The 16,809-nt window shown below is 44.2% G+C and overlaps 1 protein-coding gene across 13 annotated transcripts in view; it reads right to left on the bottom strand.

The window, feature by feature from the left end:
• AKAP13 (A-kinase anchoring protein 13) overlaps window positions 1–16,809 on the bottom strand; it is a 231,743-nt gene that overhangs the window by 62,561 nt on the left and 152,373 nt on the right. For 9 of the 13 annotated variants that reach the window (XM_060282931.1, XM_060282937.1, XM_060282928.1 and 6 more), the window contains 4 exons: window positions 15,175–15,256; window positions 9,842–9,978; window positions 3,921–4,288; window positions 498–551 (listed from right to left, as the gene is read on the bottom strand). In XM_060282931.1, coding sequence (XP_060138914.1) covers window positions 498–551; window positions 3,921–4,288; window positions 9,842–9,978; window positions 15,175–15,256 — 641 coding nt within the window. The remainder of the gene's footprint in view (window positions 1–497; window positions 552–3,920; window positions 4,289–9,841; window positions 9,979–15,174; window positions 15,257–16,809) is intronic. The other 4 variants (XM_060282936.1, XM_060282930.1, XM_035130710.2 and 1 more) reach the window with 2 other exon arrangements.

Consider the following 16,809-nt stretch of genomic DNA (forward strand, 5'->3'; position numbering starts at 1 on the left):
ACCATTGTTTCCTGTTACAGTCAAATAGCCAAATTGCAGCTTGCACTACCCCACCCTCAAAAGCAAGCATAGAAAGTGGCTCCACACCATGATTTGCCAATCATGGACTCTAGACATTGGGGGGGGGGGGTGGAGTTACACAAGCACAAGGCTTATTCCCCCCCCCTCAGAAACATTGTGTGTCAACAGATCCATTTTATTAACCAACATGGTACATAATGAAGAACATACAATGGAGCGGGGGCAGGATCCTGCACATTTACAAAAAGAACCAAAACCCTCCAACCACGCTCTGTTCTTGCAGTCTCAAACAGCAAATCCAGCCCTCCAAGGAAAGTAGTCCGGGGAACATTTTGCACTGTCTCAAACTTGGGGGGAGCTGCTAACAAGCTGGCCAGTTGTGTTGGGATAAACGAATAGATGTTGGCATAAAAGCAGGAAGTTAGTAGCCATTCAAATGCAAAATGGTTAGTCAGCATCAGAGTGTGGTGCTGTACCTTCTCCTATGCGTGGGAGGCTTCCTTACACCATCCCCCAGCACTCGCATTGAACTGAAAATGAATCATGGACAATGGTCAGTCAGTAATGACAAAGGCGCGAAATGAACAAATGAGAAATCCCCCAGACTGAGATTGGCCGGGGAAGTACTGGGTAAAAGAATGAGGCACAGGAAGTGGAGAAAGGCAACGTGCAAATACGGGCATGGGGAAGGGAGTCTGCGAGGGCTTCAAATAAATAAATAAATAAATAAATAATTTATTATTTATACCCCGCCCATCTGGCTTGGTTTCCCCAGCCACTCTGGGTGGCTTCCAACAGAAAAATAAAATACAGTAATCTATTAAACATTAAAACATTAAACATTAAAAGCCTCCCTGAACAGGGCTGCCTTCATGTTTTAGAAAGTTCCAGCAACGTACCCAGAGAGCAGTAGGAAAGTCACCTTGGGTCTAAATCAACAACCGCTTGTGAACAAAGGTGTAGGAGAATGGTACACTTGGATACATCTACACCAGGCATAGGGAGCCTGAGGCCCAGGGGTCTCCAAGCCTCTCTGTCTGGCCCTTGGGCTCTCCCAGACCCCTCCCCTCCCCTTCCAAACTAAACCCCAAACTAGCTGTGCTTTGTGCTCTCTTCCTTTGCAGGTTGGAAAAAATCCTTGAACTCAGATAGTGCTTGCCTCAATGTAAGAAAGGGATACAGAAACTAGCAACAATTTGCGTTTTTTTACTTTTCCTGTTTCAGCTTCTGGCCCTGCCCACTGGCTGGCATGTGGCCCCCAGAAGGCTGACGCTAGGGGAATGTGGCCCTCGGACAGATAGAGGTTTCCCATCCCTGTTCTACACGCATGGGAAAAGCAGCATGTCTGGGTGAAGGTTCAGACTAAGCTGACATGCTATTTTTCATTGTGCAATGGAGGGTGTTCTCACAATCACATGATCATAGGAATGAGCCAGAAGGAGCACAATCTAGGGCAGATTTTGTTCTTTATTCTGCTTATTGTATTTACTGACACTCAGTCTGTCGATTTAAATCGGGGTGGACCCAAGCAATCTTAATGGCACCCGAAGCCATCCCAGAATTATATGCATGGATTTCAATTTCATAATAATAATATATTTTTGAAAATAATAATAGATGCACAAACTTCAGACTGCACTCACTTTTAAATTTAGCTTTCGCATGCAGCCCATGGAGGGTTTGCAGTGAGGCAATACGGCCCTCAGACTAGAAAAAAATATACTTCCCCTGCTTTAAATGCACTGCTATGGTATGATGTCAGATGAGCCCCACCCAACTACCTGCTGAATCCCTTCTTTAATCTTGAAGCCTGAAGTGTTACCTGCTTTGCACCTGTAAGGTCATCAGCCACTCCCCCCCTCCCCGCCCCAGTGCATGAGGGTGAGTCATAATGAGCCAATAATACGAGTCACGGGAATTACTTTGTCCTAAGAATCCTACTAGGTTATAATCACACCATTGATTGTACACAATCTGGCTTTCTAGTATTCTGTCAATTTTCTTCGGCTATCCCGTTTTTACTTAACACACACAAACAACCTGAAATTAAAGGCTTCCGGCTGCCCCATAGTGACAGAAAACAGGGGGGAAAGACAGTTTCACTTCAATCTGTATAACCTAAAGTAACATCTGGGGTTGGATTTTATGGCAAAGAGCTAAGTAACTATCTGATTGCTTCTCTTCATGCCATGAAACTTCCACCCCTGTGCCCTGGACTCAACTGATGCAGTCCAGCAACACACTTCTACCAAGCAGACATGCAGAGGAGGGATCAAGCAATCCGCTCCTCTTAAAGCAAACAGTTGCATTTCCATGTGGGTTGCCAAGGAGGGCTTTCCTTCCTCCTTAGCTAGGATGCAAGAGTCACCTGCGCCCCTCTATCCACTCACTCACCTGTGTGAAACTTAAAGACAGAAGGCTGCTTTAATCCTTTCTGTGGCTTGCTGCGACCCAAGTGCACTCATTCCAAAACCAGGGACTTGTGTTTGCACTTGTAGGACGCATATTTTGTTCTCTCAAATTGAAACAGAAAGTTTTGCTCTGGGACTGCACAAATACACGTGACACCTCATTGTTGGCGAGTGCAACTTTTATTTTCTTGAGAACTTGGGAGAAAAGGGGGCAGAATCTGTGACCATCACCCTCGGAAAAGTTCAGAAAGCAGTGCAAAGTGTCTCTCTGCTTTCTGAGCTTCTCCATGGCTCAGTGCAGCAGGGAAGAGATAGCCACACATGCCTCCAGATTGTGGAAAGAGGCATGTTCTATCATTCAGAGTGCGTCCAAAGTTTAGCCAGACATGACAGACAAAACCCGTGGTCTGTGGCATGCATAATTTTGTCTGGCTTCTAAAGCTGGCCCCAGTTTTTGCCCCCATATTCTGCTATGCTGCATGTATTTTTGCCAACAACATTTTTGTTGTTGTATCATAAACAGTTTTGTCAGTAACACAAATATCCAGCCAGTATTTCTACAAATGAGAGGTGGACATGCTACTGATTTGTCTCAATACAGCTTCATGGGTAGATCATTTCTAGCTGATGAATGAACACTGTGTGCCAGCTAACTAAATTTACCAACTGGAACCCATAAAATTATATTTTATGCTCAAAAGTCAAAAGAATGTTGTTGGTTTTTTTTAAAAAAAATGTAAAAATCCAACCCACAGGTACAAAGAAGGACTTATGGTGATTGACTGTCACAGAATTTCCCCCCTTAGAACTCAAACACTAAAAGACAGTGGTGCTTTTGCAGACCTTAAAACTCTTCTTACTGCAGCCTTGTATTTAAGAACTAGCCAGTAACAATAGGCAGGAAAGTGAGCAGGCTGGCAAGGGAGGGACCGATCCTTCCATTCCTCCTCCTCTATCCCACTTGGTTTCTGTGCTCGCTGCAGAGGAAATAAAGCATCTTCCCTCCACATCCAGCATGGCAGCTCCACAGGCAGGAGCGGGGAGACAGATCACCTGATCCCTCTTTCACTAGTTTGCTTGGTAGAAGGCTATTTTTAATACTGCTTTAAGAAATTGATTTTCATGCTGGCTGGAGAAAAAGGAGCTCCCATTCTTCCACATTGAAATATCAGCTACTGTTCCCTTAGCTGGTTAGTAAAAGAGTAATAAAAATATTGGGTTGTATTCAACTAAGTCCTATTCAGAGTAAAACCACTGGGTGGTATTCCATGGACCTGAGCTAGTCCTGTTTGGATCTACTCTGAGTAAAACTTCACTGCATACCGCCCAGAAATTGCAGGCTAATAACTTTTACAGGGTTATTTGCAAGGCTGCCTTGCTGCCCTCTCCCCCATACCAAAAATAAAATAAAATAAAATAAGATCACAAGCCTGAAGTTGCCACAGCTATGGATCACTAGGTGCACACATCCAAAAGGCTTTCACTCACCTTCGATGGTTCATCTCAGCCTCGTTGCTGCCATTCTTCCCAGGGCCCCAACTATGCCGGCGGAAAGGAGACAGCGGCCTCATGGAGCTCTTCAGGGCAGAGGCAGGAGGGGGCACTTCCGTGATGCTGTCCAGCTCTTCATCCAGCTCCCCGGAGACACCACCTTCGCCATCTTGGCCCTCGGCGCTTGTTGCCATGTTGAAGCAGCTGCCATCCAGGCTGTGCCGATCCTTGGGCCTGCTGAAGCCTAGTGCCTGAGGGAGGGAGATGTCACTCCCAAGGGACGAGTTCCTTTCTAGGGACAGCGTATCATCGGCAGAGAAACTAGAACTTGTGCTATCGCCCGCCGACTGCTCCTCTTCGGGCTGCTGTGAAGCAGGGGTGGGAGCAGAGGAGGAGGACAATGGCAAAACAAGCAGAAACTGTATTAATCTACTTAAAATTATTTGCAGATCATCAAGGCTGCATGCAATATTTACACAGACCTACATGGCACAGTGAGATAATGAGTTATTTGAAACACATCCACACGTAGTTATAAAAGTCTTAAAACTACAACCAAATCCATCAAACACCAGCTGAAGGTTGCTGAACGTCTTGCAGCCTCTACAGAAACAAAGAAGAGAGGACCTTCTTTTAGAAAAGAAGACCTGTTCCAAAAGTTGAAGCCCACTGCAGTAAAGCCCCTGCTTCTCACAGCCACAGTGAAGAAGGTGAAGATGAACCCTGCTGGACCAGGCTGAAGTCCAGCAGCCTGTTCTCACACTGACTAGCTACCTAGATGCTTATGAGATGCTCAGAAGCAGGAGATGGACACAGTGACATTCGCCTGGCCTAGGATTGACAGCAACTGGAATGCAGGGACATAATGCCTCTGGCACTGGAGGTGACCTTAGAATTTTAGGAATTCTAGGTACCGAAATCCCAAGGGAGCGGAAAAGACTACAGTATTTATGTATGTGACCACGGCTGTTATTGGCCCAGAGATGGAAAGAAGATAAAGTCACTACCAGAGAAGAATGGCAGATCAAGTTGATGGATTGTGCCGAAATGGCTAAAATGACGGGAAGAATCAGAAATCAGGAAGACCAAAATTTTAATAAGGAATGGGGAAATTTATAATTTATCCTAAAAACCATTGTAAACAGTTAAAACCATTAGTAGGATTGGAATAACACTTGTATTTTAATGGTGAATTTTGGATAGAATGGAATAATTAACAATAGGGAGGAGGGATTCCAGAAAATTCTCTGGAATCTTGTTTCTATGTTGCATATGTGACTGTAAAATTTTAATCTGAAAACCAAATAAATAAATTTATATTTTAAAAAAGACATTGGAGGTGGATCTCATCTTCTCCAGGAGCATGTATAAAGCCTTCTCTACATCTCACAGGAAAGAATTCTATAGTTAAACTATGTGCTAATCTCAGCCAAGTTCTGAGATTAGTATTTGGAAGATGCTGTTAGCTTTCTTTCTCTTTTTCCAAATCTTTTTTGAAGTATGACTTGGGGTATAAGTGTTCAGGATAGCTAGATTTTTAGTCATGTGTTTTAAAGATTATTATTATTTTGACCATGTACTGTATATTCCTGAGTATAAGACTACTTTTTAACCCAGGAAAATATTCTCAAAAGTCAGGGCTCGTCTTATACGCCGGGTCATATTTCTTATACGGCAATTATATCCCAAACTCTATATTTTAACTGGAAAATTTGGGGGTCGTTTTATACTCCCAGTCGTTTTATAAGCCGGGAATATACAGTAACTTCCATTATATTTTTAAGAATCATGGTACTAATATTGCCCCTTTTTGTCTACAACTCCCATAGGAGTTCTTAACTCTGAAACACCGAGCACCAGAGCTTCCTCCTGCTTTGTTAACCTCAGCCCCAAATTAAATTTAGAAAGATGAGGCAGCAGAGATAGCTAGGAAGGGTGATCTCACTGGGAACCAGCTCTCCCGGAAGGGGATTTACAAAACCTTTGCCCGTTATTTACAAGACAACGTAAAGAAGAAGTGCCTCCCACATCTTCCTTACATAACAGTGACTTTGCAGAGAGATGTTAGACAGAAATCCCCTCGAGCATATTTTATGCATAAACTGAACATGGATACGGCATGCTGCATAAGACTGCAGCCTCAACACATCACATGGCTGGATGGGTCACACGCCTTACATGAATATTGTTGCAAGAGGTTGTTTTTGAATCCAGGAATTTTTCCATCGCAGTAAAATCAAGAAGATGCCACTTAGATTACAATTAGCATGGTGCAGTGATTACAGTGTTCGCAAGGACCAAGGAGACCCAGGTTCAAATCCTGACTTGGCCAGGAGGCTCACTGGGTGACATTGGGCCAGTCAAGTATTTCAACAAAACCTCACTGGGTTCTTGTGAGCGTGAAATTGGGGGGGGGGGTGAGAGAAGAGCCACACATGCCACCTTTAATCTCAGTGGAGGAAAGATGGGAAATAAAATGTAATAAATAATAATACTGTATTGCATCCTCACCAACTCGGAGCTAATATCTCGTGAAACTTCGTAGATTTGCTTCAAGGAACTGTAGTAAAAGGTAAAGTAAAGGACCCCTGGCAGTTAAGTCCAATCACAGACTGTGGGGTTGTGGCGCTCATCTTGCTATACAAGCTGAGGGAGCCGGCGTTTGTCCACAGACAGTTTTTTCAGGTCATGTGGCCAGCATGACTAAGCCGCTTCTGGCACAACGGAACACCGAAACCAGAGCAGCGCACGGAAACGCCTTTTACCTTCCCACTGGAGCGGTACCTATTTATCTACTTGCACTTTTTGACGTGCTTTCGAACTGCTAGGTGGGCAGGAGCTGGGACCAAGCAACGGGAGCTCACCCCGTCACGGGGATTTGAACTGCCAACCTTCTGATTGGCAAGCCCAAGAGGCTCAGCACCACCCGCATCCTGACCTCCTGAAATGTCTTACTGCCTTTCTTTTTAAGAACACAAGAACAGCCTGCTAGGTCAAGACCAGTGGCCCATGTAGTCCAGCATCCTGTTCTCATGGTAGCCAACCAGATGCCTGTGGGAATGCTGTACAGATGCTGGACATGAGAAGAAGGAGAAGGAGGAGGAGGAGGAGGAGGAGGAGGAGGAGGAGGAGGAGGAGGAGGAGGAGAAGAAGAAGAAGAAGAAGAAGAAGAAGAAGAAGAAGAAGAAGAAGAAGAAGAAGAAGAAGAAGAAGAAGAAGAAGAAGAAGAAATAATAGTGGAGGAGGAGGAGGAGGAGCCTGGATTTGATATCCTGCTTTATCACTACCCGAAGAAGTCTCAAAGCTGCTAACATTCTCCTTTCCCTTCCTCCCCCACAACAAACACTCTGTGAGGTGAGTGAGTCTACTGCTCTTAACCACTACACCACATGAGCACAACAGCACTGCACACATGGTGGTTTTGTGCAAGGATTATTTGCATTCAGATGAAGGGATGGCTGCAGTTGGGTTGGAGAGCTTGGAAGGTGGAGTTAAGTTCAGGAAGAGTTTGACAAATGCTAGAATTAGAGTATCATTGTGATCTTCTGAGTGACCTTGCTTGGGAGGCGCACACCCTCTCACCAGACACAGATTGACAGGTGAACCTGAGAGCCAAGGGCACCCCTGGCGTCAAGGCCTAGAAGCTGTTTTTAGGCCTCTGCCAAACTCCAGGACAGTCTGCACGTGGGGTGAGGCAGGAGATGTGCCGCAAGCATCAAAGAACCAAAATACATGTCGGTGGTCAGATTGAGAAAGAGAAAAAGAGGGCCGAGGCAATCAGTAGGTGCTACTCAATGACCACAAAGTTGCTCAAAATGAGGTGTTGGTTTGGATGCGAGGGCTTCGTAAGACCAGGGGGGTTCCTGTTCCCTTTGGGTCAGCTGTTCATGTTTGGGGAAAGTATCAGCTGATCATATTCTGGCTAAAACTGCAGCCTGATTTGTGTGTGTGTGTGTGTGTGTGTGTGTGTGTGTGTGTGTGTGTGTGTACACACACTGCTTAATTGTAAGGGGGTGGAAAAAGACCTCTAAGCAGTTCACAATAAATGTTAGAATTATCAGTAAAAACCATTAAAACCAGTAATTTGGGGGGGGGGAAACTATCTAAAAACAGTTAAAATCAGCACTAGACTTAAAGAGCTTTTAAAACCTAACAACCTAGAGACTGCTCCTTATCCAGATAATTTGGTGGGCCCTCCTCAGTAGGAGACATGTGATGTAGGGCCCTGAAAAAGGGCCTTTTCAGTGGCAGTTCTTCATGTGTGGGACTGCATCTGGTCCCATTTCTCTATAGTTTTAGGTGGTTAGTTAAGATACATCTTTCCCAGCAGGCATTTGGAGGAGGAGGAGACCTGGTTGCTGCTGCCGCTATCAGAAACTTGTTTAATGATTTGTAGTGCTCTTGTGTTCGAATCTTGCTTGTGGGTTTCCCACAGGCATATGGCTGGCCATTGTGAGAGCATGAAGCTGGACTAAGATGCGAGCCAGCAGGCTCTTCTTATGTTGCTGTTTTCAAAGCACTATGTTAATGTATGTCTTTCATTTGCTAATACTGCTTCCAGGCACCCTCTCCTTGCTCTGTTGCAGTCATTGCTCAGGGAAGCATATGACGCTTCCTGGGTGATGGTGAAGCTCTCTTGGGATGGCTTCTGTCGCATCCTCGGTTACCCTCTTGGGATGATGTCACTGTTCATCATCTACTTGCAGAGGGAGAAGGAATGAATGCCTCATGGAGCTTCCCTGCTCTCACAGGCAATAACTGAGAGGACAGCAATGTGGTTTCCCCAAACAGACTTTGGCCAGCTCCAATTGCAGCCCCAATAACAGAGCATTTATGCACCCCGACACACAGTCTGAGGATCCACCAACAGAGGTAATGCAATAATAGGTGCTTTGCAAGCACTTCCGAGAACACTCTCATCTGCTTTCAATACTGCGCTCCAAATATTCTACTTATAAACAACTTCCTTTTCAATTCTTTGGTGCTACATTACACAGATGCACGTTAAAAAACAAAAGTCTCTCACAGAGAACAAGACAGAATAGAAAACCATTGCAGCAAAGCCAACTATTAGGAGATTTTTTTGTGTAGGGGGGGGAATCTGAGTTGCATTAGTGGTAGTTGATTTCCCCTCTTTCCACCACCTCCCTGGCCAGAAACCAAAGCCAGAATTTTACAGATGAAAATTACAATTCATCTCTATGCCTCACCCTTTCCTCCGGCACTCCCTGGGTTGTGCACACAGCTGAAGGAGTTGGAAAGTAATTTCCCAACTCCATGTCCAGAACTTTTAGTCTCCTGGCCGGACGCCCCGTGGCTCTTGTCAATGCTCATCAAAGCACCACCGAGCATGGCACCCATTTTGGCAAGGACCTGCACACTTTATAGTTTCAACATAGCAAAGTTTCTAGCTTGTATGAAGGACTCTGAAAAGAAATTAGGTCTTGGGACACTAAGGTCACTGGACGTTCAAAGGGTCTGCTGGGGAAAGTGATTGGGGTGGGGTAGGAGAGGGAGAGAGGCTTTAACAGAGACGACTACAGGAAATGACATTAGCGAGCGTGATTCACTCAGATGGGAGAATGTCGCAATGTCTGCCCATAGCACTGAGTGATCATTCTGAGAAAGGATCATGAAGAATAAATCCATTGTGCATAAACAATGGAACCCAGCCCGGGCCATTGCACTGGTGTTGCTGAGTGCGTTTTATATCGCCAGATCTTCCCAAAATACTTGCTACAGGGCATTTCACAGGGACTAATAATCTCTTAATAAACAGCTGTGAGAACAGGATGCTAGACTAGGTGGGCCATTGGCCTGATCCAGCAGGGCTCTTCTTGTGTTAAGAGTTTCATTTAGGTGCATCTATGCAGCACCAAAAAAGCAATAATCAAACATGACCAAGACTCAAGCCTTACCTTCCCGAAATCCACCTCGTCCATCCCATCTCCTGAGAGAGGAAAGAGGTCGGATTCGCTCTCAGATCTTCTTTTAAGTACGTCTTGCGATGAGGAACAATCGCCACTTAGTCCATCTTCTAGGAAATTATCACTTTCTGGGGAGGGGGAAATGAAGGGGGCGGATGTATGGCAGTTTGAGATTGCTCACCAGACTAATGCAAGTGTCATTCAAGAGTTACAGTAGTATAAACACAGAAATATGAATTACCATCGAACTATGGTTCTTCTCCCCCATTCCAAGGAATAATTAAAAAAGGCTTAACATTTCTATAGCATCTTCTGGAGTTCAAAGCACCTCACAATCAAGGGTTATTAAATCAAGAACCCTTGCAATAACCTTGTAAGGTAGGCCAATGTTCTTCCGTGCTAAGAAAAAGAAGTAAATTCTGCACCCAGGAAATCCCAGTTCTGCATTAAGAAAAGCTAAAACTCGTGACTGTGGCATCTATTCCTTTCTGCAGATTTGCAGGATTTCTCATATTCATCCCATTTCTGAAAATTGTCATTCTGCATACTTTAGGCTGCAGTCCAATAGCTCTGAGGAAGATCAGGTCTTCCCTCTCTGAGGGGAATAGAGCTCTGACACCAGAGGAGGAAATCTAGCAGCAGATCCTGCTTCCCTGCCTCTACCTGATCAACTGATGTGCTGGCCCCAACCACCAAAGCTGGAGTTCTAACACTGGTGGGGCCCAAAAATTGGGTGCACCAGGGAAGGGCGCAAGGCCATCTAGGTCCCAACATGCCCCTAAACTGGGGAGAAATACAGGCAAGTTCAGCCAAGTCTCTTCCTCTTATTTCCCTTCCATTGTTCCCATTGGGAAAGTTGTTTTTTTTTCTTTTTAAACAAAGCTGCAAAAATAACAGAGTTGAACCTTTCTCTGTCTTCACTTGAACCCAGCAAAGCACTGAATATGCTGGTCAAGCTACCTTTACCCTTCCCCTCTTTTTTAAATGAAGTCTTTCACAGGCAGGGGCTGAGAACAACACATGCTACTAAAGCCAAACCCAGAGGAATCTTATCCATCCGTCTCTCTGGCTTCACAGATTCTACCCACATCTTTCAAGTACTGTATATCTTCCCAGCCATAAGGACTAGAAACATTCCTTTAAAAAAGCAAAAACCTCAGCTTCCCAGAACTGCATATTCTGTTCTCTTGTAGAATCATGGCATAGACACATACCTGACATTAAACAACATCAGCCTTATTGTTCCCATGTTGCAGACTGTGGCTGTAACACAGCTAGGCTTCCTTACAGCTTGCATAGCAATTCTTTGGCTGTGAGATTTTAAACTGCAACTCAACTCACATTTTGGGATTCGGCAAACCCGCCATTCTCAATGCAATAGGCCTATTTCACGCACCAGAAAAACTCTGCTGGGGGAGATGAGTGCCAGGAGTGGAAATACTGGCATTCCACAGAGGAGCTTCCACACTGCCGAGGGAATAGCTCTTTATTTTATCAGGTGCAGTTTCTTTCCCTGCACCTTCTCTACTTTCAACCCAACCTTGGCAAGTCTGGGTTTCTTTTCCATTGTAAGTGGGAAAGGAAAAAGTTGGGATGTGTATGGGGGTTGGAGGGGGTAGAGATTGAGAGAGGCAGGGGCGGGAGAGAAGACGTAACAAACTGCAAGCCAGCATTCCCACCAAATCCAGCTGGCAATTTAACAGACCATGTCCCACCACATTCCAGACGGAAAAACAAGCCGCCTCTGCAAGAAAGCTTAGATGGAAAATTGAAAAGGACGTTCCAGGCTGGCCACTGGGCACATACCTTGTCCAAAGAAGTTAATCAACTCACGTGCTGAGAAAAGTTACAGCTAGGTCAGCAAGAGGGCATGAGGAAGGTATGAAAGATAGCACATCTGCCTCCCCCATAGTAATAATAGTACTACTGCTAGTAGTAGTATTACTAGTAATAATAATAATAGTACTAGTAGCAGTAATAATAATATTAATAGTAGTAGTAGTAATAATGGGAACCGTAGCTTACCCCTCACAAGAGCTACAATTTCCATCACTCTTAACTATCTACACTTCCCAGAATTTGGGGAGGGAGAGCAAAAGTGTTTCAGGTGTGATTTAAATGTGTATGCAGACTCTCACCTCTCTTTAACGCTCATAACATTTGTCAAAAAACACTTTACTAATCTAATACAGTCGTACCTTGGTTCTCGAACGCCTTGTGACTCAAACATTTTGGCTCCCAAACGCCGCAAACCCAGAAGTGAGTGTTCCGGTTTGCAAACGTTTTTTGGAAGCCGAACGTCCAACGCGGCTTACGCGGCTTCTGATTGAGTGCAAGAAGCTCCTGCAGCCAATTGGAAGACGCACCTTGGTTTTCGAACAATTGACTCAAGTTTTATCACCATGTTTTTTTAAAAGACATGTATAAAATAGGGTGCATTTGACAATGGCCTGGGTGCAGGCACAATGCAAAACCATGGTTCCCTGCTATGAGAAGGATGGAGAATCTGAGGTCCTCCAGATGTTGTTGGACCACAATTTCCATCATTCCTGACCATTGGGCCATGATAGCTGGGCTGATGGGAGCCCAGCAACATCTGTCAAGCCCCAGGCTCCCTGTGTGAACAAGCCACAGCAAATCTTAGCACATCACAGGTGGTGATAGGAAGCTTTTCCTTCCAATTCTAAAAGCACACCACAGTTCCCTGATACATCCAAACATGGGAAAATGTGTTTTTTTAATAAATAAAAAAATATTGAGCTACTGAGCAAACCAGGATCAGAAACAGTGGTATTTGATCCTAGCTTCTTCTCACTGAAAACAAGAGTTTAAACAACCACAGATTCCAAAGTTAAGATGTAACAAGGAACTGTGGCTTGCTGAAAATGAGAAGCAACAGTTTCCCGTCTACTTCTCTGGTGCATGGAAGGAGAGGGGGGAAATGTGCGAGTCAATGGCTTGGTAGGGTGTTATTTGTCTAGTATAAAACCACAGCTTCTCATTGCCTCCAAAATGGCCTACTGATTCCAAATTAATGTAAAAATATGAACGTGTATTAAGGATTATTTTCAGAAGAGCATTGGAGATGGGGAATGGAACTATGGTACTGGATGGCATTAGGACTGTAATAACCCCATATACCTTTGTTGTGCTTTTCCTCCTATAACTCTAGAACTCCTGCAAATGCGATTTTCAAAACACACACCCAGAGAATGAATTGTTGAAACCTCTTTATGATGGATGATGGAGTTAAAATAACATAATTACTGGCATGAAAGGATGTCTTTCATCAAATCTGGGCAAGTCAGGCCCCAAATACCTTGGAAATGCAACTTGCTATTTCCTTACAATCGTTTAAAAATTGGGGCCCGAGTGACCACAATGCCCTTTTACTGAAAGCCTCAAACCATATACACATGCCAGGCTTGAAACACCAAAGGGCAATTAAAGCCTCTACTGTGGAAGAACAAAGGGAGTTATGAAGCAGCACAGGTTTCAGGGAAATTGCTTTTCTCCCACTAGAGTTAGTTATGACCAGAAACGTGTAGAAGGAATCAGGAACAAAGAAGTGTTGAGAAATGGGGGGGGGGGGAGAATAATTTGTCCTATGTGTGCTGAGAACTTTCCAAACCCAAAGATTGCTTTGGAAGTGTACCATGTCTTCTCAGGTAAAACCTGGTTTATTGTGTGTGTGGGGGGGGGGGGTTATTGCCTTTGCTTTGAGTGTGTGCCTGTGTGTTGTGCAATCGGAGCTCGTCTCCACCTCTGCTGATGGCTTGATAAGCCCCTACCAATGAGAACACCGTCACAACAAAGCTGAAAGGATGACAAGTTCCTAGGACACGTTCCACGGGCTTCCTGAGCATGAGCAATTTAGGGCTTGCATCCGTCAACATCCATCACTTGCAAAGCTCACAGCAAAACGATACTGGGGACCTTTCCAAGGCAGGGACTGGCAGAGGCTCCCTGGTCTAAAAATGCAGCAAGAATGAGGTGGTTCGAGGCCAGGGAGGGTAGAACACATGGCTGTACCTCGAACAGCATTTGGGGAAATCTATTGTCACTTTTATACATTTTACACACCATATTTTAGTACAAGTCTTTACAAGGTGGCTCACAATCAAAGAACTTGCTTGTTTTTAAATACTCAAAACTTCCTGCAACAGGAAAGCAGCATAGCAGGAAAAGGACTAAGCAAGAACCTCTACCATTGCTGTGCTAGTTCTCTATGGGTAGAGAGGTGTCCTCTCCCCTCCCCTTTAAAATACATAAATAAAATGAAGCATTTAAAAATTTAAGGCCCTGGACAAGCTGTGGCCCAATCATCTGAGAGAAGATCTTCTCCCATCCAAGTTGGTTGGAATCTCACGATCTCTTGGTTGTTCTACCAACTGCACCGCTACATCTTGCAGTGACCAGGAGATGCTGTGATGCTCCACCTTCGGAATCACCTCCCATTCCAAAGGTAAGACAAGCACCATCCATTTCAAAGTTCCAGCACCTTTTAAAGATCCACTTGCTCACCTGAGTATTTGCTGGTGTGTTTTGTTACTACTACATCATCTTGCATGGCGTAAGAGGACACGGGGTTTGCCCATTGAGGTGCAGCTTGTAATAAGATTGTCCCTTTCCACAAGGCAGGACTGTGCTGCATACAGAAAAGGTTCTACCATCTTGCCAGCCAACAATAGCAACTGGGAGGTTATGCAGCCACCAGAGGGCATATTTAATATAAACTCAGTTTGCAGGGAGATCATTATATGGTGCTGGCTGCTTCTTCAGCATTTATTCCAAGCTGCTTGCAGGGAGGTTACATGACGTTAAGTCACGCAATTGTGATCCCTTGTGTTCTAATGCAATTTCCCATCACTTTCCTTACAGTAAAAAGCCCAATTTGATGAGGGGGGAGTGAATTTGTTGCACACAAGCATTAAATCTCATTGCACAATTTGAGTGTTAGTGTAAGATGCATGGAGGGTCACAAGTTCATCACCCCTGGTCTACACTGACTGGCAGCAGTCAGCGCTGCTGGGTTCCAGATAGGGTCCTCTCCAATCCTTCCTGGAGGTGCCAAGGATTGAACCTAGGACCTTCTGCATGCAAGACATGTGCTCTACTGCTAAGCTATGGCCCTTCCCAGCGCCTTTTAAAGTTTAGAACTTGCACTGAATTGTGCTTGGAACCCAACCTTGCCCACTTTAGGCTAGCAAAGAGTTCCAGAGAACTCAAGTGCTTTGTGTAGCCTCTCACCCAGAGAAGCCAGCTCAATAACGACAGCTTGCCTTTCTGATTTTATATCTTGAAGACTAAAGAATTCATCTTACCTGCAGAACGACATGGATGCTTTGGCTCCAACAGTGACAGATCCTGAGCAGTTTCAACTGGACTCCAACTTTCACGGTTAATCTAATAGAAAGCAAGAGAGGTGAAAAATTAACAGGAATATTTTCATGTTGCCTCTGTACCTTTGAGTTACTCATGCCCATGGCATCAGGCTGAACAGATTCAAAGTTCATCAAATAAAACCCATTGGTGCCTGGATAAGAGGGAATAGTCTAAGGCTATGCAATCCTCAGAGTGCTGACTTCAAACACAAACACACACACACACACACACACACGTATAACTCCGCAAGTAACTGTTTGAATTTTTCTCTCTTTTTAAAGAAAGTGGTTATGTAAACTGCTCCTATCAAAAATATATGATAGCTTGTTGGTTTGTTGGTTTTTAAGAAAACTATTTGGAGGAACAATTTAAGACACAAATATACATGGGTTATCAACTCCCTGATGATCCATGTAAGAAAATATACAAATGTAATTGAGCAACAACACCACATGTAAATATTAATACAAGTTTCAATAAGATACCATTATCAAGTAGTATTCGGCACCCAAAAGACTTCAGAGAATATATAAATTTACCCGACTTCATTTATACTGCAGACAGTGAACACAAGGACAGGGCAAATTCTTATAGAAAAAGTTTGAAGGAAACTGCTTGACTACATACAATATATTGTTTGGGTTCTTCCTACTAAGATTTAACAGCCTCCCTATGCACCCTGAGAGAAGGAGGCTAAAACTCAAAGCCTAGAGACTTGGCACCCACCCCTCTTCTACGCTCTTGATCATAACCCCAAATGAAAGGTGGTGAACCTAGAGAGATATCAGCAGACTTGGGAGAATCCTATGTCTGGAGAAGCAAATGTTTATTTATTTACCATATTTTTTTCCGTGTATAAGATGCCCCCATGTATAAGACGCCCCCTACTTTTGGGGACCCCAAATTTAGAAAATGGGCACATGCATTATCCATGTATAAGGCGCCCCCAGATTTTTAACCTTATTTTAAAGTAAAAAACAAACAAAAAACCTAGTCTTATACACAGAAAAGTATGGCATTTAGAGAGAAATGGGGGAGGGGGGAATGGGACAGCTGAATGAAGACATAGCGAGTGTTGGACTAGGATTTGAAGCCCGGGGTTCAAATCCCCACTCAGCCATGAACCTTGCTGAGCGACCTCGAGCCAGCCACAATCTTTCAGCCTAACCCACAAGGTTGTTGTGAGAATAAAACTGAGAGAGAAAAGAACTAGGTACACCACCTTGAGCTCCTTGGAGAAAAGCTGGAACATAAATGTAGTAGTAGTAGTAATAAAAAGAAATATAAAAATAATCTCACTGGGAATGGAACCAACTGTTGGGACAGAAAAGAAGTCCAAACCTGAACACGAGCACTTCACACTGCAACATTTTGTTGTAGATCCCACTTATAAACATGTAAACATATGCACACCTGTCTTGTACAGAGTTGGATGATTGGTCCATAGAGCTCAGTACTGCCTACTATTACTCATTACAGCTCTTCAAGGTTTGAAGCAAAGGTGTTTTCCATCACTTGCTATCAAAGAGTTCCTTTTTAAACTGGAGCTGACAGGAACTGAACTCAGAACTTCA

Source organism: Zootoca vivipara, chromosome 14 (assembly GCF_963506605.1).
Source record: "Zootoca vivipara chromosome 14, rZooViv1.1, whole genome shotgun sequence".
Classification (NCBI taxonomy): Eukaryota; Metazoa; Chordata; class Lepidosauria; order Squamata; family Lacertidae; genus Zootoca; species Zootoca vivipara.